Source organism: Lasioglossum baleicum, chromosome 6 (genome assembly GCF_051020765.1).
Source record: "Lasioglossum baleicum chromosome 6, iyLasBale1, whole genome shotgun sequence".
NCBI classification, from domain to species: Eukaryota; Metazoa; Arthropoda; class Insecta; order Hymenoptera; family Halictidae; genus Lasioglossum; species Lasioglossum baleicum.
Window position 1 is genome coordinate 17,380,761 of NC_134934.1, and position 18,174 is coordinate 17,398,934.

Consider the following 18,174-nt stretch of genomic DNA (forward strand, 5'->3'; position numbering starts at 1 on the left):
AAAATATTAAAAGAATTTGTAAATACTATAATACTATTAAACATATTAAGAAAGAAAATGAATTTTTATTTCACTCCAGTTTGTTGCAAATTAGGTAGAAAATTTTTATTTTGCATAAAGATCCGCTGTCTAGTGATCACAATGAAAAATCATCCACGTATTTCCTCGTCTGTGTATGAATATGTTTTATTATTTTTCGGAGAGTATTTTAGATATACAGGGTGTGCCGGAAATCTTAGTACAACTGGGCGGAAGATGATTCTACATGTAAAAACAAATCGATAGAAGAGGAAGAACATTGTTTCGTTTTCGAGAAAATCGAGTTTAAAGTCCCCCAGGTTCCCGTGCTTTAGTATATGCACGAAGTAGAATTGGTTAACCATGGTCAGACGCGTCAGACGATTCCTAGGCAATAGCACGTGTATTCGTTGCATTTTCAAACTGGATTATCTCGAAAATGAAGCTTCGAAGCTTTTTTTCTTACTCTTTTATGTAGAATCACCCCCTGCCCGTCTGTACTACGATTTCTGGCCCACCCTGTATTGCAAGTTACAAGGAGTTATGATAAATCTTGCGTCACTAACAGGTTGAATGTCATTCTGTGTAATATTTTTATTCTGTTGAATTTGTTTATTTTTTTTCTCTTACTTCGAATTTATCTGAGAACCCACTGATAGCACACGTGTCTGTTTGACCGAGGAGTGTAGAAGTAAGGTGAGAAGACGGTAGCAACTCACCTAGGTTCTCCATGCTCTGGGTGAATAGGGCCTCGAAGGTACGCAAGCTGTAGCTCTCAGCGTCCATGCCCTTCTCCAAGGTGTTCCTGAGATGCATCTCGTACTCGAGCAGCAGCCTGCTGGTCGGGCTGCCAGGCGTCGAGACGGATTGCATGCTTTGCTGTTGATATGTCTGGTCGCCGTTGCAACGCCGTGAGTTGCAATGTGTCGGCTGTTCCATGTCCGAATTACCATTCGACGAGCTCGGCGTGGTCGCGTAACACTGATTATCGAAGATGACATTATCCGACGGCGGCGACATGTCACCTGTGCACCGATTACGTTCCGAATCTAAATACGCCCTGCTTCTGCTGCCTACGACAAACAGGTGCCCCTCGTGCAGCAATTCGAAACGAGACGGTGATCGGACGAAAAGTATCGTTAGAATTTGCGAAACATCCCGTTCAAGGGACGGTTCAACGATGCGATGACATGCGCCATGCACCATGCGCCATGCACCCCTGCTGACCGATCTACGCACCCCATGTCATTTATTTATAGACTCCGCGACAGGTAAGTACCTTTCCCTTTTTAAACGCTATCGTCGTTATGACATTAAGCGGCTTCCACGCCCGCGTGCGCGCGCGCAAGCGATTCATCCATTATCGTAAAAGTCAGATAGTGGTGTCCTATGCCTGCGACTTAACCCCTTGCCTTATGAATTATTTCGCGGATAGCCTGGCGAGTGTCGCTCTATTGTTTATCGTTCCCAGGACCAGAAAGCACTTGTGCATTTGACGTGAGTATTTATAGTAACATGACACGACACATGTGAAAACTTCACACTCGAATTTACCGATAAAACTCTTTTGTTTCTGGGTGTTCCTTCTTTTGACATCCCCGCCGACGTATCCGTGACATTTTTCTGAATGAAACGACTCCGAACACGATGCAATTTGAAGCATGTTTACTTATGTAAAATTGGGAGGTGTAATTTAAATCAATGGAAAAATTAAAGGACTTTTTAGGAGAATTAATATGTTATTTTCAATGTATTGAGATTATTAGTGAGAGGATTAACCTCTGTATCTTGCGAATCATCCACGAACTTTTTATTTTACATAAAAATCCGCAGTCCAGTGCTGCGTGTTTGATCATAGATTAATGTTTGGTCCCTTTTTATCAGAAATTGGTACAAATATTTTGGTAAAAGTTTCAAAAAGAAATTATTAAAAATCTTGAACAGTTGATGGTTGTGAATACAAAATTGTAGTGCACCAGGCAAACTTTATACGGACAATAATTACAAATATGGAGGAACCGCGTTTTTTACCTGGAATTTTGTTTTCGAGAAACAAGTGTCACATCTCAGAAAATTCAGAAAAAATGTGTTTTGATGAAGACCAGATTTGAGTGTAAGAGATTCATTTTCCCTTTTTGATTATACTTTGGCTCAAATAAAATATCCTATACTTTTGACTTATTTTATACATGTAGACCTTCTTGTGTCGCGACTTTTTGCGCAGCCAGTTTAGTAATGCGAACGTAGGAATATTCCTATTTGTCGAATTTGATTGAAAGAGTTCGCAACATGTTTGCATCGATATTATAAGGCAAGGGGTTAATCATAATGCAAGAGGTCATCATTTAACGAGGGATTTTTATGTAACCTTGCACGACTACTTATCGAACCGATAAACAAATTTTGTAGTATCCGGTTGGTACTATTTCTGTCTCAGGGGAGAAACTTTTTATCTGAATTATTTATTCATACATTCATAATTGTAATACGTCCTTTCCAGTACTGAAGATTTGTAAATACAAGTAAAAATTTTGAAAAATAATTACTTTTCGAACTAGTTAAATTCCTCCCCGTATTTTTTCAGAAATTATCTTTACATTAGTAGAATTATCCTTTTGTTTTAAATTGAACTAATTTTTTCAAGTAGCTACGTACGGTTTCTTTCTTAAAGTATATATAAGAGCAGCACTAACCGGATGCAATAAACTTCTTAATTCGTCGCATAAGCAACTGTGCAACGTTATATAAAAATTCGCGTATGTCACTCGTGACATACCGCACAATTTTCTGACAAAGCAACTCCGTTGACAAAAAGTAAAAAATTATGACCATCGGTGCGACTAGAATTTAGACATAATATTATCTGTGTTCAAAACTGTGAAGTAAAAATTGAAATCAGCACTAGAACTACCGAAGACTAAAAATGTCCAACTTATAATTCGTTTTCAAAAATTAGAAAAGTGCATTAACCCACGTTTTGTGCAATTTTTAGCAGTGTTAAACATTAATGTGACAGTATTAAAATGTACATAATTATGGAACCAAAAATCTTTTGACGAGTCCGGTAGCTCAGTGTTAAAGCATGTACAATTGATCGCAAAAGTATTTAGCCACTTATTTATCGAATTTCACACAGAATGCTAGATTTGTACTTATTAGTAAACTGCAGATTTTGCACAATTATGTGATATGTAAAACAGGAGAGAGATTTAAATAATTTAAGAATTTCAATACAGGTATTATGTTCAACTTGTTCCCTTTAACCCTTCTTCTTGTCAACTTCAACCCTTACTATTCCGGTAGACAATTTTTATTTTGTAAAAACTCAGACTGCCTTATTTACTTTTCTATGAAAAATCTTTTCAGAGTCATTTGTTAACGATATTTCGACGTCATCGGTATTTTGTTTTAATGAATTCTCATACATACATTTTCTTCGATATTCTTGTAGAGGACAGAATATAATAAAGCATAGACTATATTTGTATATCTGAAAGCATTCAATATATTATCTTTCAGACACAAATATCTCGAGGTTAAATCATCGTAACGGTATTGTTATTATAGTCGTTGGTATGACTTTTTAATACTCTACAACCACGTCGAAGAAAAAGTACAAAATTTCAGTGAACTTGTCATTTCGTTAAAAAATGTCCACCAGAACAAAATAATTCTTGCCATTATACAGTGACTCCGATTAATATTCGGACGCTCTCAAGAGAATGATAACATTTTTAATATTGGGCTATACGATTTGAACTTTTTAAAAAAGTTAGAGCAATTATAATAGTTTACTACATGATGTGAAATGAAATTTTCTCGAAAATTGCAATAGGTTGAAATTGTAGGCCCTTTTATATGGGCCTATATTGAAAATTTAAAAAATACATTTTGTCGATCTGTGTCAATTATATGCACTGTGAAATTTTCATCGAAATCGGTTGATGCGGGGAAAAACTACAGACAATGATCTTTCTAAATCGTGAAAATCGTGAAAATTTTCAATTCTTACCATTGTTAAACGTTTGTAGCTCATTGCAACACGTCGACCGATTTTGATGAAATTTTCAGAATATGTGTAATTGATACAGATCTACGAAACGTGTTTTCTAAATTTTCCCTATAAACCCACAAAAAAAATTGCGAAATACAACTTTTAGTATTTCCTCTGCAATTCCGACAACTTGCAACTTTTTACAAAAATTTTGTTCACATTGTGTCGCAAACCAATTGTTCTAACTCCTTAAGAAAGTTCAAATCGTATGGTCCAATATTAAAAAGTTATCGTCTTTTCAAGAATGTCCGAATATTAGTGGGAGTCACATGTACAGTAAATCCTCTATAAACGCAAAAAAATATCCCCTCCACTGTAGTAATCTGATCTCGGCTCGGGCCAGGCGGCCGTCGGCACGGCGCGCCAACTGTCCATTGGCCGACTGTGCCAACTCGCGTCTAAATCGCGCTCTGATTGGTCCGTGTTTTTCGTTAATAACTCCTAAACAAAGCCGCGGATAACATTTTTGCAAAGGAAAATGTTGCTTCAAATGATCTCAGGAACCTCCCATTTCCGGCTGTTGAAGGAATTTTGGGACACCCTGTAGAGGATTTACTGTACCTCTTGAAATAGATCAACTATGACCTAGAAGGTTTCTCCATATAACAATAAATAAGGCAGCTGCGTAGCAATTTATCCCTGTTTACGCTTCTCGCATTTGCAAACTTGTACTTTCACGCGTATCTCGCTCAACACTTTCCCGGTCAACCGTGCCTTATTGTTAATTAGTACAGGGTACTATATAGGTATAAATAATTTGTTATCTATACCAGGGTACTGGCGTGCCATGTCGTGCACGCTCCTAGAAGCCTGGAATTTGTTGCTGTACGGGGCTCGATACGGATGAGCATAGTTCTCGTTCTCGGTCTCCTGCATCATGTACTTCTGGTTGTTGTTGCTCGGATGGTAATAACTATGGTGGCTGTGTCTTTTTCTGGTCATTTCCGGTGACGTGGCGGGGCTGTCGATACTCGATATCGGCTTCAGCATCCTCTTCAAGGTGTTCGAGTCTAAACTGATCCCACCGTTCTGCGCGTTCTCGATCCTCATGTCGTCGGTGCTCTTGCTCTTTGGCTTTTTACTACCGTGATTGTTGTTCACTATATTAAAGATATTCCCATTCTGGATCTCCAAGTCCGTGTAATCGGCCGACTTCGTGTGATGCAGCTGCTCTTTCCGCAGAGATTTGTTCTGCAACGTGCCGCCGGCTTGGGTGCCTTCAGACTTCAGCATCTCGGTGCCATTCTGCTGGGTACCCGTATCTTGATTCTGCTTCGCCATCTTCTTCGGGGAGACCAACGTGCCTTTCTCCTCGGGACTATCGATCTGCAATCCGTCGTGAACTATTTGTACGTGTATGCATCTCTTTCTATTGAGTTGTGTAATCGGCAGGGTTTCCAAATATTAAGTAGTTGTTCATATGAAATCTCGGATTCTGGAACTTTTTGTAACTTTTAAGTAACTTTAAGTAACTTTTTCATTTGCCAAGATGTTCTCCGCGGCTTTGTTGAGGAGTTATTAACGAAAACCACGGACCAATCAGTGCGCTGCTGGCATTCGCCGAGCCGGAATTCGTCCACTTAACCGCGCTGTGATTGGTCGGCGGTTTTTCATTAATAACTCCTTAACTAAGCCGCTGAGAATATTTTCGCAAAGAAAAAAGTTACTTCGAATGACCTCGGAAATCGCCTCTTTCAAGGTAGTACAACATTTTAATGCAGAAAGCTTTTGGAGCCGTCAATTTTAAACAATTTATGAGATAAAATATGCTTAGGTTATTGTAGTCAAGTATTTTATTTTAAAGAAGAGTGAAAGTCACCATTTATTTAAGGAAAACCTTGAGTGTCCGGTGCTAGAGGAAGTCCCCTACTGTAACTAACGTTTCATAAACGATATACTGGCAGGAAATATGAAAACATTATACGAAACGGTTCCAACGTTTCATTAGAAGATGCACAATTGAATATTCGGCGAGTAATATGCTCTTAGCATGATGGATGCCCCGTATATTATGCATGTATAGTAAGAGCTGTACTGAATAGGCTCTTCCCGAGACGTGGCAGACTAATTTCGGGGTCAGCTCGTTCGCCTCGACATAAGCTCTTAGGCTGTTACACATGGTTTTATAATGTCAACTTTAAGAATCTGTCCTTTGAGAGCCGATCTCATTTCTCGATCCAAGTATCCACCCCTGAGCATCTACCTTGTGACTATATCTATCCCCCACATAATTTCTTGCATAACTTTGCGTAATATTTTTTAAGAGTCAATGATTACTAAACTGCGGAAGTTATGCATTTATGCCAAAGTGAGTAGGTGCAATTTAAAATAGTAGAAAGATTAAAAGAATTTAAGAACATCAAGATTTTTAAATTATTAGTAAAAGAAGTGAATTTTTATTTTGATCCTGTGTCTTGCAGTTAATGTAGAAAATTTTTATTTTGCGTAAAGTATTTATAAATATTTTGAATACATTTGGTCAAAACAGTATGGAAGAATGTCTATTAATATTATAGGACACCTATTGGTTTAAAGAAAAAAAACAGGTGATAATTAATCGATATTTCGCAACCCACGCTGTTTTTCAATATTACCAGAGCGAAAATATGCACTTGGGCGCGTGTGGGTGTTAATTATATGATGATCCTGCCCTTGTATTTTGCACACGCGTGCCTGATTAAAAGCAAGTGCCATGTCAGCGGTGCTCCGTATCTTTCGTAGAGATCATTTCTGCGGCACAGTTCGTTGAATACACCGTGCCATTATTTCAAGAAGGTTATCTATTTCTGGTGTGCCGAAATTAATTGAAACAACAATTTTGTAACTAGACAGATAGGTAGATATACGGGAAGGAAATTTCATTTTATGACACAGTAATATGTAAACTTTACACTGCAACATAACATACAAATGATTTTATCGTTGAAAGCACCTGTTTAGGCAAACGTTACCTGTAAGACTCGCTTCATACTTCGCAAGTGTTCGAATACACGAGTGTACAGGGTGTATAAAAAGTAATGGTCATCCTAGGCATGAATCTACACCACTGGATCGGTGGGAATTTGTGAAAGACACAAAGAAAATTGTTGTTATGTTTGTTTTTATATCAACACCTGCTACTCTCTTCGAAAAGAGAAAAAGTTTGAAAAGAACCATGTGTCGGAAATAGGGATTGCGCCATTTTCAATCCCAAGGGATCGATGTGGGATTTATTTCAATCCCGGTTTAAGGACTTAGTTCTTCAATCTAATATATATTTAATAAAAAAACAAATTTTACTTAATGATCTTTAATCATATTAAGAATTTTTAATCATATTAGTGAAAAATTAACAAAATACAAACAGATGGCGACACATGGCTCCTTCGGAACTTTTTCTCTTCTCGACGAGTAGAAGGTGTTGATGTAAAACAAACATTAACAATTTTCTTTGGTATAAACAATTTTGCGGAAAGTTTCTTTCACAAATGTCCACTGATCCAGAGGTGTAGATTGGCCTCTAGGATGGATGACCATTACTTTCTATACAGTAGGTGCAATGTGAAAGAATTAGGAGATTAAAAAGACTTTAAGAGTATATAATAGATTATTTTCTCAGTGTATTAAAATTATTCGTGAAAGATATTAATTTTTACTTAGCTCCTGTGTAATCATATAATAGTCACTACATAGTAATCATTATTATATGTATATAAATTCTTCGACTTTTCGACTTATCTTCATACCTTGTCTGTTTGCGACTATTTTGCTCTTTGATAGGCGTGTATCTAAAATGGTAGGCAAATTTAACACTAACCGTACCAAGCAGAAAATGCACCTGGTATACGTTGTTTTATAAAAGTTGCAATACTGAATTTATTTCGATTTCTCGCAGCTTTTATAACAATAGTGTAGCCGGACGGGTGGTACAACCGAGCAGGGGGTTATACTACATGTAAAAATAAATCGAAAAAAGGAATAACATTTTTTTGTTTGACAATTCGTTTTCGAGAAAATCGAGTTTGAAAATGCAGCAAATACACGTGCTATTGCCAGTGGTGTGCATTATTTGGCGAAAAAAATATTTTAAATACTATTTAATATTTTAGATTTTATTTTGCTTAAAGAAAATAGTATTTTAAATAAGATGTAGAATTTCGAAAATAACATATTTCTATTTTAACGATCTGAACCTCAAAATAAAATATTTCTATTTCAACAATTTGATTCACGAAATAAAATACTTCTATTTTAACAATCTGAACCTCAAAATAAAATATTTCTATTTCAACAATTTGATCCATGACATAAAATATTTCTATTTTAACAATCTGAACCTCAAAATAAAACATTTCTATTTCAACAATTTTATTCAATTCTATTTTAACAATCTGAAACACGAAATAAAATATTTCACTTTTTGCATTGTTATAATACTCTGAGAAACCACATAAACATACAGTCTATCTTATTGTTAACAAACGATTTACACTCATAAATGTATTGAATTCGAACCATTATTTTCAGCAATAATATTTAAAATTGAATTTGAAAATAAACAAAATACACAAATATTTTCAATATTCTTCAAATAAAATACCATTTTCAAACTAATTACTGCCTCAAATAAAATATTTTATTTTCGCAAATTACAGCATCAAATAAAATATTTTATTTTCAAAGTTGTACACACATGCTTTAAAATAAATAGAACTATTTACTATTTAAAATACTATTTCCCCAGCTCTGCCTATTGCATAGGAATCGTCCGACGCGTCTGACCATGATCAACCAATTCTACTTTGTGCATATACTAAAGTACGCGAACCTGGCGAAACTTTAAACTCGATTTTCTCGAAAACGAAGCGTCAAACGAAAAAATGTTATCCCCTTATTCGACCTATTTTTACATGTAGTATCACCCCTGCTCGGTTGTACCACCCGTCCGACCACACCCTGTATATTTGGACGAAGAAATTGATTTAATAATTTCTACTGGATACATCTGTGAAATTTCAATAACCACAAATAAACTGCGGATCTCTATGCAGAATAAAAAATGTTCGTATCGATTGCAGGACACAGGAGCCAAATAAAAATTGTATCCTTCTCTTAATTATCCTATTAAACTGAAACTGATACATTGATGTCCTTAAATATTTTTAACATGTCCACTGCTTTAAAATATGCGTGCCCATTTTTGTTATAAATGCATAAAATCCGCAGTTTAACCATGTAAAACCGGTAATTCGACCAGTTGCGATACGATTAGTGTTAAATAACGAGTGTAGAATCACGCCGTACAGTAGATGCGATATAACGAAGGTACAGTCGGTGTATAAAGTATTCGTACACCTTTTAAAAACGAGTAAATTTTTCAAAATTGGACTCAGCAGCTTGGGTTTTTCTGAGACGTTAGAAGGGTTAGTTTACTAGCTAATGTGTAAATAATTTTTTTGTAATTGTTATTGGTCGCAATTACGAAGGGAACAGTAAAGACCACGATTTTTAAATTTTTTATCTGTTCCCGTAATGAAAATTTAAGACATGTATTTTGTAAATCTAAGTAAGTTATGTATATGTACAAAATTTCATTGAAATTGGTTGACGGATAAAAAAGCTATGGGCATTGTAAGATGTAAAAATCTTTGAATTTACGGTTTGCGATTCATTTAAATCGCAGATTCTTACGATTTTTGCTATTTTCAATCAATTATATTTCGTAACATCCTTGATCGATTTCGATGAAACTTTGTACAAGTATATAACTTACTTAGACCTACCAAAGGCGTCTTCTAAATTTTAATTACAGGTACAGATAAAAAATTAAAAAATCGTGACTATTTCCTTTGCAATTCCGACCAATAACAATTAAAAAAAAAAGTTATTTACACATTAGCTAGTAAACTAATCCTTCTAACGTCTGGAAAGAAACTCAAGCTGTTGGGTCCAATTTTGAAAAAGTAATTCGTTGTTTTTAATGTGTACGAATAGTTTGTACACCGACTGTACGTATTTATAAGTAGACTAACAGCCCATAAACTTGCCTGTGAACCAACGGTAACGGTTTCGATACCAACGTTCGCCGTCTTCGGTGTCGTCTGACAGGTTTCGTTCTGTTTGTCCTTCTGCTTCGCCGAGTCAGCGCCAATTTTCGCTGTTTTCCCCGGTGTCGCAGAGGTATTGTTCACGTTATCATAAAGGGACGCGCTGGATGTTGCTGCCGTGATTTTCTCTCGGCCCGGTGTCATGTCCATTTCCGTGGATCGTGCCATGGTGCGTGGAAGCGTCGAAGTAGCTATACGCGAACCATAGAAACACCGAAATTCAGTACTTCGCGAAATTCAAGGAAGCTCGCGTAGTTTTGATCTGAATTCGAACCGCGACAGAAACCTTAGCGCGGCAACGCGCTAAATAAATTTGCTATAATCGAATAAATTTCATTCGATCCATCGAAACACACAGCGGAGGAAAGTAACGAAATATGGAACACCAGGTCATTTTTCGATTGTCATTCTCGGTAATTCAATCGCAAATTAAGGACAGTTAACAATACTAAATTTCTACATACGATTTTTATTTTAATGTATGCTTTAATAAGTTCTCCGACCATTCCTGATGAAAACAATTTGATCATTTCAGTAATCGCGAAAGCCAAAATTAGGAACCAGTCATTTTTACTTGATTGGTCGTTCTAATCTTCCATTTGTTTCTCGAGTCGGGTCGGGTCGGGCACCAACCAGTACCAATATAAAATTAGATCGTAATCATGACTCGAACTCGAAATTTCAGGTACTCACAGCCTTTAGATTTTCTTACAATGTGGATCTCAAACGATTAAAAGACACCGTGGATGAATGGAAAAGAAAGAGGACCTGACCCAGACCCGATTGCACAATTGGGAATTGACGTGGTACGTGTCGCAAAGTGAATAAGCATGTCATACCGCAGAAACTCCGGAATCTGGCTTCCTGATTTCGAAGTCTGGCAAATTGCTCCGGGGTCATACAAGTGCATTGTGGCTCTTTGGATCTGTTCGGCGATGCCGGTGTCGATAGAGGCTTTCTTCGTGTTTTGATCTTCTGCCTGTTCGGTGGTTCGAGCTTCAACGAGTAAGAAGAGGACGCTTTCCTTGAAATCTTGAACGACGGTGACTGTATGAAAAATTAACTAATGACTGTAAATCACTCGAGTCGGACCGAATCGATTTTACTATCTCCAGAACCCGTGACTGCGTACAACGGGTCGAGACCATTCTTTCGATTTGGAAATGTAATGATTTCTAGGAATCGTCATGGCATCCTGAATCCCTTTGCAACGTGGCCAGTGCAAATGCAAGCCACACTTGAACAAGCACAATACGATGAACAAAAGTCCGGCCGTTCTCCTTTCGTGAGTATGTATGTGGTGCAAATGATTTCTGCCGCTCACAACGCGACAGATCAGCGAGACGCATTCACAAATCCGAAACTTGTTAGCTTGCTGATTCGTAAAATAATCTTGAACCGATATGGATGTTCCAATTATTCAGAGGCGGTAGAAAATTACTAGACTGCGGACTTTTATGTAAAATAGAAATTGTTTGCATCAACTTCAAGAAATGGTTGTTACACAAAATCTTTTGTTCTGCGATGATTTCAATAACATTGCTATTTTAAAGTTTGGTCAACATTAACCATACCACGACCGGTTAAATAACCGGTTTCACATTTTTGATTTTATAATTATTGCAATTACAAATTACATTGGAAGTTATTAGATGAATTTCTTCATTCAAACGCGTATTGCTATAAATCCACAGACTAGAAATTATTGTACAGTTAGCTAAAATACGACAATTTACTCTCGAATAATCGTCTGGTTGAATGTTAACAATTTTACATAAACAGTACGTCACGGAGACTGCTAGTATCATTATTATGTCTATGGACATTAGTTCATTCATTCCCATTGGAGAAATTCTTTCCTCATCTGTACACAGTGTTGTTTAAATAATTTTTTGGTTTTGATCGTCGCCACGCTGTAAACGGCAAAGAGGAAAACGGCGAAACTTTTCCGCTGACCTGGTACAAACAGCTTGCGCTGTGAACTTACGCAACATTCTCTGAATTGTTTAGCATCTATGGGGGAGGTAAAATTCAGTCCCCACGTATCGTTAGTCATCGTGTCTTTCCAGTAAACGAAGCATTCTGACGCTTGCCCGATGCGTGTTCCTTAAACAGAACGAAACAACGATTTATTACATGTTCGCAGGTGATGTTATCTATCACTCTTCGGGAGACCAGAGTCGAAAAAAAGCAACAATTTCACTTTGTAACTCTCGTGTTAGTGTAACTTTGCCCTGAGAAGCTTCTTCAACAGTAAGAGATATATAAGTGATCCCCCATGTAGCTGGCACACCTTGTATATTGATAGGTCACGAACATGTATACTTCAATTATAATTATGCAACGCATATCCAAAATTTAATGGCTATAATAGATTTAGAAATGTTTACGATATTACTTTCGCTCCCTGTTACTCTTTACCCCGTCTCCATCTGTTAAGAGGGTCAGTCAAATGTAAACCGCATTGGTAATTTTTTAATTCTATTTTCATAGAAAATAGGATATATTAAAAATAACAAGAAAAAATAATAGGAAATAGATTACTATTAAAACGATATCCTCCCAACGTCTTAATATTTCAAATCACATTTTAATTCAAATAGCGAAATTTAGATTTTTCAGGATAAAGCATCCCTTTTAAAAGATGGTTTCATAAGGGTCCATTCTAGCAAAAAAATAATATTGTTTTGGATTTCACCGCTTCGGAAACCCCTAAAACGATTTTGTTTGTAACTAATAATGTACAAGAAATATAAGTCTTGTTGAAAGGGTGAAAACAGCTCTTAAACTTGAGCATAATCAGCGAAAATCAAAAAATATCGAGAACAATTTTTGACCCCTATGGCTAAGGACCACTCTGTTGTTAAATCATACTGATTCGTCGTTCTTCGTATTATCTTCGACCAATAGCGACAATTTTCCAATAAGAGCTGCCGAAAGTTTTTAGGATGTGTTTGTCAGTGACTCTTATTGATATTCGAACAGTAAAGAGGCGATAACTTTTTTAATATTGGACCACACAACTTGGATTTCTATGAGGACGATTTATTACATTATGCAAAAAAAATTTTGAGGAAATTTGCAATTTGTCGGAATTGCAGAAAATACTGAAAGTTGTTTTTTACAACTTTTTTATGTAGTTCTATGTATATTGAACATTTGATATAGGTCACACACATTACAATTTTAGTCATGGAGCAATAGACAGTAGAACCAGAGTCGTCAGATCAGAATTGAGGGGAGAAAGTTACCCTCTCCCCGCCAGTACCGTGGTGACACAAGTCACGTGGGGGAATAGCGTCGTAGAAGGGGGAGGTAGAGTGAAGACGCAAATTCGCGATTATTTCGATCCTCATTATCGCTTGACAGAGAAGACAATTCGCAAATTAAAATGATTATATTATATTATATTTGTTATTGACATTAACATATTATATATTACATTTGTTATTGACAACATTGAGCCACAATTATGTGAAAATGTCATAAAAAATCTAGACAAAAGGATGGCTTCGTGCAAAAAAAAACGTGGCCATTTAGCCGACTCTGTATTTCATGTTTAATTGTAACCGAACAGAATACAATGTTACAATTAAGATTTTCAAAACTGTCAAATTTTTCTGTGTTTTCCAATTTTTCCAAATGTTTGTTTTATTAGGAAAAGAAACGTTAGGTAGCTCTTATTGTAAAACCCTTTAGATAACAATTATGTTGTTTGTACGACACAAAGACCGTTTAACATTTGACTGACCCTGGTAAATAGTCTCTGGCGGCTGGCTCTTACCTGGCTGTACCAGTCGCACGTCTAAAATTTTGTCGACTTGGCTATTGTACGCAGTGATATGGAAGACGCATTCCGGTGAATCTTGGATGCAAGTAATATTTACAGGAACTAAATCTTCCGAGACTTGCTGCCATTTTACCGTGCCCGCTCCGCTGGCGCTTACGTGGAACACTTCGGCCCACAACCTAAAAAATCTCGTTGCTCAATTGTTGAAGATCTGTACGGGAATCATAGCAACACGTGTCGCGTGCTCGCACGTCGAAACAGATTAGAACACTCGAGAGGAATACATCGTCGGGAAAGTCGACCAGAAAACAAAAAAAATATTCAAACAAAAACGTAGGTATTATACAATGTATATATGTATACACGTTCAATCGTGAGAGACATATAATAATATAATCAGCGTTTCGAGTCCGCTGCTTATTTTCTTTTCGTTTCGTTTCATTTCCTCGGCGTTTCTCTGTTTTTACGGAATATTATTGTAATATCGTGCCGTAAAGGTGAATCGTTATGATTAGGCGAAACAGGAGAACAATGATCGATCCAACAGAACCGAACAAAAAAAAAATTAATACGTCACTAACTTTTATTCATGCATCTTCTAGATCGACAGCCAGTATGCGTGATATTCTATAGTGTGTGGACACTAGGGGTGGGTGTGTACCCGGAAATTTCGGGTCGGGTATTTCCCCCGGATGGGAACCCGAAAATTCATGATACTCGGTTATCCGAAGTCAAAATCGGGTCGGGCTTTTTCGGGTTCTGGGTCGTTTCGGGAACCCGAAAATTTATAATGTTCGGGTACCAAAATGTCATAGATTTTTAGGTCCGACCAGGGTTGCCATCTGAGAGTCTCGCCAGGCCCCTTACCCTTCCGCCCCTCGCCCAGCTGTGCTGCGGAAGTCATCACTCCGAATAATGTTGTAAATGTTTTACTCGTCGGTAGTTGTTTATAAAAAAGTTATTAAAAAAAAGGTCAATCTACGTTTTTCAGTTACTCGCTCTAAAGAAGACGATAACTGTTTTAATATTGTACTATACGATTTGAACTTTTTTGGGAAGCTAGAGCAATTAGTTTACTACAGGATGAGAAAATGTTTTCTTTTTTCAAAAATAGCAACTGATCGGAATTGTAGAAAAAATACTAAAAGTTGCATTTTTCAACTTCTTTATGTGGGCCTATATTGAAAATTTAGGCCCATTTTTAGGCCAAATTTAGATCATTTATTTAAACATTGAAAAACGATCTTTGTCAGATCTGTGTCAATCGAACATATTCTGAAAATTTCGTCAAAATCGGTCGACGTTGCAATGAGCTACAAATGTCTAAAGATGGTGAAAATTGCAGATTTTCACGATTTTCGGCCTACATCTAACAATAAGTATTCTTACATCTTTCAATGCCTGTCGTTTTTTCTTACATCAACCGATTCTGACGAAATTTTCAGAATATGTTCAATTGACACAGATCTGACAAAGATCGTTTTTCAATGTTTAAATAAATGACTATATGTATAATAATATCATATTGAGATTGCTTTCAATGTGAATAAAAAATCCCACTTTGTTTCATGCCTCTATCGTAAACAGAACAAAAGTTATTGAACTTTGTCCAAGAAACAGGCATTTCGGCGCACTGTGCGTTGTGTGGAACAAAAGAACACCCGTTATTTCCCTACCCGCTCCCACAGGCGGAAGAGTGGGGGAAGCAAAGGCGGGCTCCGCAGCACAGATGGGCGAGGAGCGGAAGGGTAAGGGGCCTGGTGGGATTCGCAAATGACAACCCTGGTCCCAACTCGAATCACCGAAAGTCGAACCGAGGCTCGGATACCCGCCAACCCCTATTGTTTACATGTGTCCGTGTACGTGTAAACAAAGCATGTAATATCCGATTACTGTACCAGAGTCGCCAGATGAGGGGAAGGACCATGAACTGAGGAGAAAAAGATTCCCCTCTCTGTCAGTACCGGGACGAAACGCGTCACTTGACGGGACCGCGCGGAAGCGTGGGGAGTAACGTCGTAGAGGGGGAAGGTAGAGTGGGGATACAAGTCTTAATATGGCGACTTTGTACAGTACACGTGTATTGTGCAATATTATGTGACATGCAGATATTCTTCTGGTCCAAGTAGATGCATAGGCCAAACAGGATATGGAAACACGCACTCAAAGCGATAGTACAGCGGCGAAATATTACATCACAGAGGCATGTAATTAAATCGCAAATCATTGGGGATGAACTGCGAAAGAAACATCATTCGCGAACCATGCAAGAGGCAGATCCATGCAATAGAAAGAGGCGCCGGTGTCAACAAATGTAAATGTATTGCCATATCAGGTATGTACGATATCTGTGTCATAAACGGCGATAGGCAAAACTATAGAATCGTATTGCTTCTCCAATAAGCTATTAGCGTAAGTTTGAAAACGACGCAACAATCTGTCACGGTATACGATCGAGATCACAGTATACAGGGTGTCCCAAAAATGTCGGAGAACCTTGAAAGGGGTGGTTCCCGAGGTCCTTTGAAGCAATTGTTTCGCTTGCGAAAATGTTCTGCGTGGCTTACAACGAGAGTGCAAGGCCTTTACGACATGTACCACTGTTGTAATTAAAAATATGTAAGTACAATGTCATTAAATTTATCGTATACCATATTTTCTCTTCCTATATTTACTTTATTTCTTGTGTTTCCAGGCATGAGAGGGTAAGTTATTGTTTTGGTAATTATACAGAAAAGTACTGCCCATTCCGATTTTGATAAAATTTAAATATGTTATAGATATTGACATTTTGAACAACTTTTTCCTTTTCCAATATAGGGGGCTCGCTTTTAGTTTTCGAGATATTTGCAAAAAACTATCGCGAATACTGTATTGAATTTTTCGTATTCCTGCACGCTCCGCTGCAACGTAAACCTGTTTCGGTGCGGCGTTTGTTTACACTTTGACTCTGTAGAGATGAGAGAGAAAACAGGGTCTCACTCTGGTCATGTATATATAGGGTGAGCTTTCAATTTTGAAAGAATACTTCTGGATTTCCGTATGCATGGTCGGGCCGGCCGTACGGCCGGCACTCTTCGCCCCCACCACCTAACCCTGACTAATTCTGATCTCATGATTTTTCCATTACTGGTTGAAATTCTGTATGACGGCTATATAGAATGAAAAGATTATGCGATCAGAATTAGTTAGGGTTGGGTAGTGGGGGCGGAGAGGGCCAACCGTATGGCCGGCCCGACTACGCATACGGAAATCCAGAAGTATTCTTTCAAAACTGAAAGCTCACCCCATATATACATGACCAGAGTGAGACCCTGTTTTTTCTCTCATCTCTACAGCGTCAAAATGTAAACAAACGTCGCACCGAAACAGGCTTACGTTGCAGCGCAGCGTGCAGGAATACGAAAAATTCAATAAAATATTCGCGATAGTTTTTTGCAAATATCTCGAAAACTAAAAGCGAGCCCCCTATATTGGAAACGGAGATAGCTGTTCAGAATGTGTTGCTGCATAACATATTTAAATTTCATCAAAATCGGAGTGGGCAGTACTTTTCTGTATAATTATCATTGTTTTATTCATTTCGGTTAATTCATTTATAATTTATTAAAACTTTTGTTCTTTAATTTGTAATAAATGCGCAACCTCTTATAAACAAGTCAATGTTACACAGCGAATAAATAATATAAATAAATAAGAAAAGAAATATTTTGCCTTGCACATTAAAGAAAAACCACCACGAACCAATCAGCGCGTGGCTACGACGAACGGATGCCGGTTTAGCCGTGTTTTTCGTTAATAACTCCTCAACAAAGTCGTAGCGGACATTTTCGCCAAGAAAAAATTGCTTGAAATTGCCACAGGTCCAGCCCCTTTCAAGGTCTCCCGATATTCTTGGGACACCTTGCATGATTCAAGCACGATATTTGTAATAGCTCGATGGAATTTCGAATGTTGCTAGTTTCCCGCCGCTGAGAGGAACGCCATTTTCATTTGCAAATTACGATCTCGGAGTTTGAACGACTGGCAAGAGAGACGGCAAAGAAACAGAGAAAGACCAGAAATTGATAAAACAGGACAGATTGCGTTCGGAAATAAAGTCAGAATAGAGAGAAAGGAAGAGATGACTTGACCAAACGCGCAGATGATTGCAAATACACAAGTTTGTCCTCTGTGTTGCATGTATGTGTATCCTCGTGTCTGTATATGGGTGTGGTTCTGTGTAT

The 18,174-nt window shown here is 37.5% G+C and overlaps 2 protein-coding genes and 1 long non-coding RNA gene across 11 annotated transcripts in view; 1 reads left to right on the forward strand and 2 right to left on the reverse strand.

The window, feature by feature from the left end:
* Positions 1 to 18,174, reverse strand: part of Sif (guanine nucleotide exchange factor still life) — a 63,497-nt gene that overhangs the window by 44,227 nt on the left and 1,096 nt on the right. For 6 of the 8 annotated variants that reach the window (XM_076425052.1, XM_076425047.1, XM_076425051.1 and 3 more), the window contains exons 2-7: positions 13,943 to 14,127; positions 12,146 to 12,264; positions 10,998 to 11,205; positions 10,099 to 10,349; positions 4,843 to 5,398; positions 738 to 1,091 (exon numbers count right to left, since the gene is read on the reverse strand). In XM_076425052.1, coding sequence (XP_076281167.1) covers positions 738 to 1,091; positions 4,843 to 5,398; positions 10,099 to 10,349; positions 10,998 to 11,205; positions 12,146 to 12,264; positions 13,943 to 14,127 — 1,673 coding nt within the window. The remainder of the gene's footprint in view (positions 1 to 737; positions 1,092 to 4,842; positions 5,399 to 10,098; positions 10,350 to 10,997; positions 11,206 to 12,145; positions 12,265 to 13,942; positions 14,128 to 18,174) is intronic. The other 2 variants (XM_076425049.1, XM_076425048.1) reach the window with 2 other exon arrangements.
* Positions 1 to 18,174, forward strand: part of LOC143209463 (uncharacterized) — a 24,741-nt gene continuing 6,567 nt past the window's right edge. Inside the window, exons 1-6 of one of the 2 annotated variants that reach the window (XM_076425118.1) lie at positions 1 to 1,515; positions 10,844 to 14,281; positions 15,850 to 15,979; positions 16,078 to 16,283; positions 16,353 to 16,393; positions 17,910 to 18,110. In XM_076425118.1, the coding sequence (XP_076281233.1) occupies positions 16,181 to 16,283; positions 16,353 to 16,393; positions 17,910 to 18,080 (315 nt within the window). In that variant the 5' untranslated portion in view covers positions 1 to 1,515; positions 10,844 to 14,281; positions 15,850 to 15,979; positions 16,078 to 16,180 and the 3' untranslated portion in view covers positions 18,081 to 18,110. The remainder of the gene's footprint in view (positions 1,516 to 10,843; positions 14,282 to 15,849; positions 15,980 to 16,077; positions 16,284 to 16,352; positions 16,394 to 17,909; positions 18,111 to 18,174) is intronic. The other variant, XM_076425119.1, reaches the window with a different exon arrangement.
* On the reverse strand, positions 6,651 to 10,092 carry LOC143209465 (uncharacterized). The gene is made up of 2 exons (XR_013009089.1): positions 8,389 to 10,092; positions 6,651 to 8,316 (listed from the first exon to the last, which is right to left on the reverse strand). It is a non-coding gene; the product is annotated as an uncharacterized LOC143209465 (long non-coding RNA).